This window comes from Magnolia sinica, chromosome 8 (genome assembly GCF_029962835.1).
Source record: "Magnolia sinica isolate HGM2019 chromosome 8, MsV1, whole genome shotgun sequence".
In the NCBI taxonomy this organism is placed as follows: Eukaryota; Viridiplantae; Streptophyta; class Magnoliopsida; order Magnoliales; family Magnoliaceae; genus Magnolia; species Magnolia sinica.
Genome location: NC_080580.1, coordinates 26,106,209 through 26,115,537, shown reverse-complemented (window position 1 = coordinate 26,115,537; position 9,329 = coordinate 26,106,209). Strand labels below are relative to the sequence as shown.

Here is a 9,329-nt window from a genome sequence, read left to right as displayed (position 1 = left end):
TTAAGTGGAGTCACCGTTGTAACTTATCTTGTTTTCTCCAAGTAAGACATGGAGGAGCGGGGGCGCGAGCGTTTGCAGGTAGGGGATCGAGCTCGGGAGGGTCCATGAGAGAGGGTTTCTGCCTGAAAATCTCCACCTTCAAAATCTCGTTTCTCCCTCTTTGCAGCGAATTTGACTTTTGATACCACACAAGAAGATCTGTTTTGTATTTTCAGTCATTTTGGGAAAATGCGGGATGTTTTCATTCCATGGAATCGACATCTCAATCGATCTCATGGATTCGCCTTCATCCGTTTCTGCTATGAACAAGATGCTCTCAATGCAATTCATTATCTTCATGAGAGACGAATTGATGGTAGGGTGGCTCATGTCGATTGGGCGAAAGGGCATTCGGGCTCTAGGGTAGCAAAGCCAGCTATGACTTACCCACTATACCAGCAGGAAAAGCCTGATTTCGATCACCGTTGTGAATGAGGTTACCAGCTTAAAACTGGGATTTTCTAATAGGACGGAAGCGAGTTCGGGGATAACTACAACCGCAAACCCTAGGCAGTGGAGAACCAACTCCACAGATTAAATCTCGCTATGGTGGGAACAGCGGTGGACCAGGATGTCCGCATTGATAGACTCTCAAGTCCTTTGGGGAATCCAAATATGAAATTTTCTACTGTGGAGATTGTGCGGATATCAGCTGCCAAATTCCTTATTATGTTTAAATCAGAGGCAGAGATGGAAGTCTTCAGTAAAAACGCTGCATTACATTCGGAAATGGGGATCCAATCGATTGAAAAGTGGTCTCCAGAAGAGGTCATTGGAGGAGATGGTGTCTGGGTCAGACTGTTCGGTATTCCAGCCCATGCTTGGATTGAGTCTGTCATTCTCGATCTGGCAAGCTATTTTGGGAAGATCGTTCAAATGGATTCCAACTTGAGATTTGGTTTCTTTCAGGCATTTGCGCGGATTAAGGTCATTCCCAGATCGGGAGTTAGTTTCAATCAGGTTCTGTAGTTAAAGGTTTTAGGGAAGACATACCCCATTCTGGCGGAAATGGAACCACTTTTCAAGTTCGGAAGCTCTTCTTCCATCAGCCAGTCTATGAAAGAGAACACCAAGGATTGGTTTCTAAGAAGATTCCATGGTGATGCAGGGCCCCCATCAGCTGTTTGTGGAAATGCTCTAGAGAAGGTGAAAGATACTAGTAAGGAGACATCGGGACACCAGTCAGCCGTTTGCACTAATGTCACTATGGTTAATGGCGTTCAAGCCATTTCGGATGCTAGTGGAATTGTCCATACTGACAATTGTGTTAATATAGAATTGAGAGTGAATGACATAGCAAATGCAGGGGATTCAATCACAACAAGTGTTTGTGGGAATGTTTGTGATAGAAAAAATGCCAGTGTAAGTAATTCTGTTAGCACAGGTCACTACAAGAAAAATGACCTTTACCGGCGGCCAAAACTGCCCCTAAACGTCTAAAAAACCGCCGGTAGAAGAATTAGCTGCGGTCCGGCACGTGCCCGGGCGTCGCTCTATCTTTTGCCGGCGGTCGCTCCTTTTTAGCGGCATTTTTAACGACCGCCGCGGATAGTCGACTTTTAGCGACGCTTACTAGACTTTAGCAGCGCTTCTGTGACTGCCGCTAAAAATTATAAAAGCGCTGCTAAAAGCAGTAAAAGTGCCGATAAAAACTCAACAAAGCGTCGGTAAAATTGTGTAAACGCCGTTAAGTGCTAGGAAACGCATTATAAATGTTGTTACAAACGCCGATAAGTTACTCATAACGCCGGTAGAGGATGTAACAAGTGCTGATAGGAGATACGCCGGTAAAGTTCCGAGAATAGTAATTCCTATTGATTCTTTACTAATCCTTTCACACAAATTCCTGTTGATTCCGACTAATCCTTTCCTATAATTGCTGTCCTACAATCAAATCTCCATCGATCTAACTATTAAATTTCTATCTGCATAACTATTAAAAACCTATGATTGAATGATAAGAATTTAAATTACCCAATAATCTAACATTCATCAAGACAACAATTAGCACAATATCAATAAAACAATTAATGGTCAATTTAAAGTTTTCAAAACAAACTATAAATGTCTTCCTTTCCTAGCCTTTCACATGAACTGTTTCAGTAAGGTCCCCTTCTAGATCAATCATATATCTTACTTTCCTAACCACATCTTCTAGCAAATGTCTACAACACCAACCTCACTGGCCGTAATCACGTGTCAACTATGTGTGATGTACATGTAGGCCCTTTTATTGCAATGAGCCTAAATTCCTCCCTGAGAAGTTTCCCTGCAATAGGCTGAGAAGCATAACTGATTCGGTAAGTGGCACAGCATTGAGATTATACTGCTTGGAGCTGTAGAGTGTTGCAGAACCAGGCCCTCTATTTGTTAAAGACTTGAACCTTTATAAACAATCAAGGCCTATGATAAACAAGAAAATAAAAGGACAATCAGTTTCACAAGTCACCTCTATAGTTGGGAAAGTGTCACAGTAAAAAAAAATTGTCATTGTATCAATTGGAACTTCTCTTCTCTTTTCTTTCTTTTTTCATTTCCTTTTTTCTTAATGATTTGCCTTCAATTGCAACTTCAATCACATTAATAAATTGTTATTGTATCAAACTATACGGTACTATAAGGCTTACAAGCACCACAATACAACCCCTACTCAATTGCTTGCTGGCAGGTATTGCAAATCATAAGCAACAAAGGAAACAAAAATTGGCCTTGTAAAAGAAAACCAGTAAGAAAAACACACCAAGTATGAAAAAGTTTAGAAAGAAAAAGCAAACAAAAGTCATCACCTGATATTCTTGAAGTGGATTTCGTTGCTAGTCAGGCATGTGCAAGAAGCATCCAAAACCTGAAGAAATAAGAAAATTCAACAGTCAGAATATAGATGATAAATATGATTGATTCAATTCATTCATATTCGTAAGATTCCATTAATTTACTTTAGGACCCGTTTGGCCAGTCGGATTGGAAGGAATTGGAAGTTAAATCCCGGGATTGGCCAGGCGTGCTAAACAAAGTCGGTAATCTGATCCCAATCCCATGGATATTAAGACAATCCACTGACAACACCATCATTACCTTTAAATCCCATCCAATCCACCCTAATCCGTTCAAATTTGCCTGGGACATGTTTGGTTCGTGGGATTGGAAGGGATGGGAAGGTTTAATCCCTAGATTGGCCAGGCATGCCTAATAGACTGGATATAGCAATCCCATGGATCTCAAGACAATCCACTGACATCACCAACATTACCTAGAAACCCATGCCATCCATCCTAATACCATTCAATCCCTTCCAATCCACCCGCCCAAACGGGCCCTTAGATACTCTAACAGGACCATGATAGAGGTGGTGATAATGGACAAGATGGCTTTTTCACTCGCACAAGATAGGGTCCTAGATCGGAATTTTGGCAACCAAGAAAAAAAGGATTCTTGAAGCAGACCCTAAGAAGTTGGGACAAGATACTTCTCTTCTACCAAGTCTATCCAACAAAGAAAAATAAACAAGGTGCAGCTCGCAGTTTCTAAATGCTAAGTAAATTCCTAGCATTTCAATAGCAAAAGGAAATGAACCAAAATCGCAACTTGCTATGAGAAACTAATGAAAAACAAACAAAAAACAACAATAAGGCCACTGAATCCTAGCTTTTTTAACATAAGATGCCTTAAAATGTAACCGAAAGGAAAACAAACACAATCTAATTCTCAGGCAATATCCGACCAAAACTTAGATATAACCAACTCTGCATGGTCCTGCAACCCCATTTAGAAAAAAAAAATCGCAAGGAGAGATGAAATGCCGACCTTCTGCTTCTTGAGCCTTTCATTCTCTCCTTCCATACGTGAAACCTTGTTCTCCAGCTTGTTCGTGTGTGCCTGCCACAATGAGGAATAAATTCTCAGTCTTAAAAAAACAGAAAATGGAAGTAACTGGTTTTCAAAACAAGCAACCTGATTTTCCATTTCATTTTTTAATGGGTGCATGGTTGTATGATGAAATCCATGTTTTTATGTGTGTATATGCATGCATGAATGGATGGAGTATGGATGGATGTATGTATGCTTGCACGGATGGATGGATGAGGTGTGTTTGTGAATGTGTGTATGCATGCATCATGATGGATTGTGTTCATATATTTTATCCAGTCTCTAGTAGCAAAGGCAGAAGTTTTGGAGCTGTTTAGTGTTGAAAAGCAAATCCGTAGTTCTCATAGTGGTAGTCTGAATTTACAACTGGTGCATGATTCTTTATTGTCACTTAAACTCATGTTTAGGACTTTTTTCTTGAACAAAGCAACTGCGCAACAATTGGCTATGTGTGTTTCACCAGTTTTACCAGAACCTGCTTTGCTTAAGGCTCACCGTACAGGTCCTCTATGGACTGTTTTGCAAATAGTACAGAGTACTTTACCTGTGTTTTTTGACTACTTTGGGGAGAGGCATTTGATCAGTAAAAGTGAAATGGTGAGGATTGATTTCAATAGAGATTTATTGCAGTCATCATTCACAAAGATTGTTACTTATGTTCTTGAAAAGAAGGGAACAGAAGAGGCTGTTAAGTTCTTTAATATGTTGCAGCCATTGCTGATGGAGATTCTCTTTTTAGAAGGATATAGTGTTGGCTTGAATGATTTTGACATTCCCAAGGCTGTTACTGAAGATATAAAGAAGAAGATTCAGGACATATCACCTTTGCTACTTCACTTGAGATCAAATTACAATGAACTTGTAGAGTTGCAAGTGGAAAGCTACTTGAAAACTGTAAAACTGCCTATCATGACTCGTATTCTAAAGTTATCTGCTTTGGGTAATTTGATAGATTCTAAAAATGATTCAGCTATCAGTAAGGTTGTTCAACAACTTGGCTTTTTGGGGCTTCAACTTTATGACCGAGGGAAGTTTTATTCAAGGCGTTTGGTTGAGGATATGAGTTTCCACTTCCAAAATAAGTATTCTGTTAATGGTGTTGACTATCCTTCTTAAGGCATTTGGGTTAGTTAAGAGCTCCTTTTTTCAAGGTCTGACCCCCTATGAAGACTTGGTCCATTCCATATCATCCAGGGAAGTGTTGATCCGTTCTTCCAGAGGACTTACTGAACCAGGAACTTTGTTTAAAAATCTAATGGCCACACTTAGAGATGTCGTTATCTGTTATGATGGGACAGTGAGAAACCTCTGCAGCAATTCTATAATTCAATTTGAGTATGGATAGGTGGACGAAAATAGTCTTGGAAGTTCTCTTGCTGGTGAACCGGTTGGTGTATTAGCTGCTACTGCAGTATCAAATCCTGTATATAAAGCAGTTCTTGATTCTTCTCAGAGCAACAACTCTTCATGGGAATCGATGAAGGAAATACTTTTGTGCAAGGTTAACTTCAAGAAGAATCAGTAGGCCATTTACAGTAGTTCCTGGTTAGTAAGTCCTGCATATAAAGCAGTTCTTGATTCTTCCTATCATTATCTCTTTCACTCTTTGAATGTTCGAGTCCCATTTACAGCAGCCACATTATTTAGGCCAATTAAATGTTTTGAGAGAGCAGCTGAGACAGCAGCCGCATATATTTATTTATGGGGACTGGACTGCCAGTGCCAACAAGGGACCAAGACAACAATGGAGGGAAACAGTGCATCAGCTTAACTCGCAGACATAGTCCAATAACTGTTGCCATGCTACAATATCTTAGCTGGATGGTAGGAGAATGGGATTGGTTTTCGATACTGAAATCAGAACCTGTACAGTGAAATCAACATATATATGCACCCATCAACCACTCTTTGAACTGCTAAACACACCCTGGAACCTACATTTCATGAATAGTTTCTAACATCTTACATCAAAAAGTCATTCAGGCTGCATTTGGCTCATGAGCATTTCACAGGCATAGAAAAACAAATTTATGACTTTGGAATTTCTACTCTTAGGCTCTTAGTAGGTTTCTGTAAATTATGAAATATGAAGAAAAATCTCTTTAGTGGCAACCAAATGTACTCTAAACTAATAACCATTAAAGCAGAATAAAATTATATACACACAAATACAAATAGGCATTATAGCATATGCAAGGTTAACAAAATCTGGTCCATAGGTTGGACATTGTGACAGGCATGGAGCACCACATGTATTAGAGGAATGATCAGAATTGTATAATGAACCCAAAGTTTGCTAACACATTAGATTTTGTTAAAGTGTTTAAATCGGATCATTCCACAATAGAAGACACTAACAAAGCAAAGATTTAGGTTCAGGCAACCACGTATTTATGGGCTATGTAACAAGGAAATGGAACCTTTTAAAAAAAATTCCATGTCAACACATGCCTCTATCAATATTCATCGTGTGTTACCACATTGGACATAACACATTAAAAAAAAACTAAAAAAAAAAACCTTTCATGATTATTACGGTTATCTTTTATTCTTATGATACTTTTAGCATAATATTTATTATATAGTTTTGGGATTTTTAACATATCGGAAATCACAAATGTACAATAGACCAATGAACTTTTATTCATAAGACTTTGAACACATTGCTGCTGCTTTCCACTCTTTTGCAAATACCAAAAGTCTAACATAATCAGTGATCCACTTTCTCCTACAAAGCTCAAGTGTCACTGTTTACAAAGGAAGAAATCAATATTTTGACATGCAAGTACAGCCAATACCCAAAGGATAAGATACAGGAAAAGTTTTGCTAGCTAGAATTGAAGAACATAAATGAAAACCAACCAACCTGGAATTCTAGTGACACCAACAATATCGCCACGTTTGGTACCAGAATGGAATCTAGAAAATTCAGCTTCAGCAATGTCTAAGTGCCTATTGTAAGTAAATAAACAAAATCAAAATGCTTCCATAAACAAGCTATGAAATCATAAATTCTACAACAAAAGAATGAAATCTTTTTGTTTGGTTGTTTATCTTGATTACAATGAAATCTTCACACACACGCAAAATCCTTTGAAATGAAAAATTTTGCAGAACAGGAAATAATGTCTTTCGTAGAAGTTAGGTTGGTGTAATTATGTCTGTGTTGTCTATATTTACTCAACTCCAACCCAGGTGTTTAATTACCTTTGTTTCAACAATGAGGAGGCTCCTTATCTGTATGGACTGGTGCACCAGACAATGTCTCCTCAACAAGTAGACCAGTAGCAACTGCACAATACCAATAAAACAGTTAATGGTCTATTTAATGTTTTTAGACTACAAATGCACATGAATGTCCATTTTCCATGCTACAAATGTTTATAGCGATACAACTTTCCATGCAGGCACATAGCCTGATATAGCCAAACAGGCAAAACCGTACATCAGTTGGGACTGAAAGTGGGCAGGCATGCTTTGATGCTCTTCGACATCTGAGAACCACAATAGAAGCCTCTACTAATTCTTTAAACTTCAGCATTCCAACTACCAGAGCAAACATCAAACATGCAACAATAAGGATACCATCCAAATACACATATAAACCATACAGTAAATACATGTGAATGGGATCTAGAGATTCACAATTTGATGGTAAGTAAAGCCTCATACACATCATTTATTAGTAGTCATGTTTTGTCTGTACCTGCCGTTTATATAGTTTTTCTTCCATAGTTCCATGTGCCATCAAACGATATGCATAAACTGGCTTTGTTTGCCCATACCTGCAAGAATGCACCATATTAAGCCCATTCTTCAAAACAGAGAAACTTGGGAATTAAATAGAAAGAAGAAGCATCATTATGCAGATTTATACCTGCGAGGAATAACCAACAATGACAAAGGAGTTGTGGTCAGGTGGGACTGAAACCCAGCTCCCATCACTGAGAGAGATTTGAAGGCCTGATGTATTGTTTGATCTCAGAACTGATATTATCTGAGGGTCAGTGTGTTCTCCAAAACCAGTTAAGTTGCAACTCAATGCTTTAAGTTCAGGTCATGGAGGGTAGTGATTGAGCCTAAAAAAAGAGTCACTCTCTTCATCCATCAGAAGCTTGCTGAAAATATTCCTTGGTGTGCATGTGCCAGAAAATCTGATTGGTAATGTACCTTGTTATAAGGTATTATTAAAAAGTATAAGGTTACATTAGTGCACTTTATTTCTTACAAGACAATGTTACAAACACAAAACAAGTTAATAATAGTGATTTCTTTTTTACGAAGAGCAACATTGCAACTAATTGTGAACCTGGGTCCTGTTTGGGATGGTGGTGAATCCTGAATCCTTTGGATTCTTTTATCCAAAGATATTTCAATCTAAAAGATCAGGCATTTGGTTTATCCATAAAGTTTCATGTGGAAGCAGAAACACATTAAGATGGGCGCCTTTTCCAATTATTTTTGCACCGTCTTCCACTCAAAAGGATGGGTTCTTCCGATCTGATTCAAGTAGAGCCGGCTGCATACAAACATATCCTAAACATAATGTTATCACCAACATAATTGGTAGTGCAACAAAAAAGGGAGAAAAAAAGAGAATTTATTCTCTTATAACCACAAGTATGCACATGTTTTAAACCCAGGTGGACTAAGCCGTTGGACCAGAATAGCCACCAAATGTTTCAGGTCAAGAAATCCAGTCAGTTAAGTTGATGACTGTTTTTTACTGCTTTTGTATTTTATTTTTTATTTTTAAAAAGCATCAGTCAAAGTTCAATTCCCTACCTCCACTTGAAAATCAAACGGCTGAACCACTACGCCAATGACATATTAATTTTTAGTTCTTTCTATTTTTTAATGATTACAAATAAGAATATTTTTAGTTGAAATGGATCAGAACGGGTGTGACCGGTCAGGAGAAAGGGCCAAGGTCCAGTCTGGTTTTAAAACATTGATTATGTATGTTTGCATGGTTGGCACCTCAATGTCTTTAGAAGTGGAGTCTGCTTGTTACATGGATATTGAAGATGCACAAAAAACAATATGTTATAAATATAGCACTATTCGAATTGAAAGGGAAATGGCTGGCACCTCAGTGCCTTTAGAAGTGGAGTCTGCTTGTTACATGGATATTGAAGATGCACAAAAAAAACAATAGGGTATAAATGTAGGACTATTTGAATTGAAAGGGAAGTCTTGCAGAATTTTTTAAAAATAGAAAATAGGTAAATGGTAGAAAAATAAGGAGAAGGAGATCTGAAAATTTGAATACAACATGGCACCATTGGAAAAAGTATTGGACATTATTGTGATGTTCCTGGGGCTTTGGAGATATGTTGAAAATATCTTTTGCTAAATATCATTAAGCAAGATCAATTAACAACTATAAACTGTAATTAGATGTTCGACAACTCAGTTGATCT

The 9,329-nt window shown here is 38.1% G+C and overlaps 1 protein-coding gene and 1 long non-coding RNA gene across 2 annotated transcripts; one reads left to right on the top strand and one right to left on the bottom strand.

The window, feature by feature from the left end:
* Window positions 1–4,190: 4,190 nt before the first annotated feature.
* On the top strand, window positions 4,191–5,023 carry LOC131253921 (DNA-directed RNA polymerase V subunit 1-like). The gene is made up of 2 exons (XM_058255027.1): window positions 4,191–4,503; window positions 4,618–5,023. Exons 1-2 carry the CDS (start codon window positions 4,306–4,308, stop codon window positions 5,020–5,022), a joined length of 603 nt encoding a protein of 200 aa, XP_058111010.1. The 5' UTR covers window positions 4,191–4,305; the 3' UTR covers window position 5,023.
* A 2,044-nt stretch (window positions 5,024–7,067) lies between these two features.
* LOC131253920 (uncharacterized) lies at window positions 7,068–8,204 on the bottom strand. Its single transcript, XR_009175353.1, has 4 exons — window positions 7,784–8,204; window positions 7,613–7,691; window positions 7,352–7,452; window positions 7,068–7,197 (listed from the first exon to the last, which is right to left on the bottom strand). It is a non-coding gene; the product is annotated as an uncharacterized LOC131253920 (long non-coding RNA).
* Between the last annotated feature and the right edge of the window lie 1,125 nt (window positions 8,205–9,329).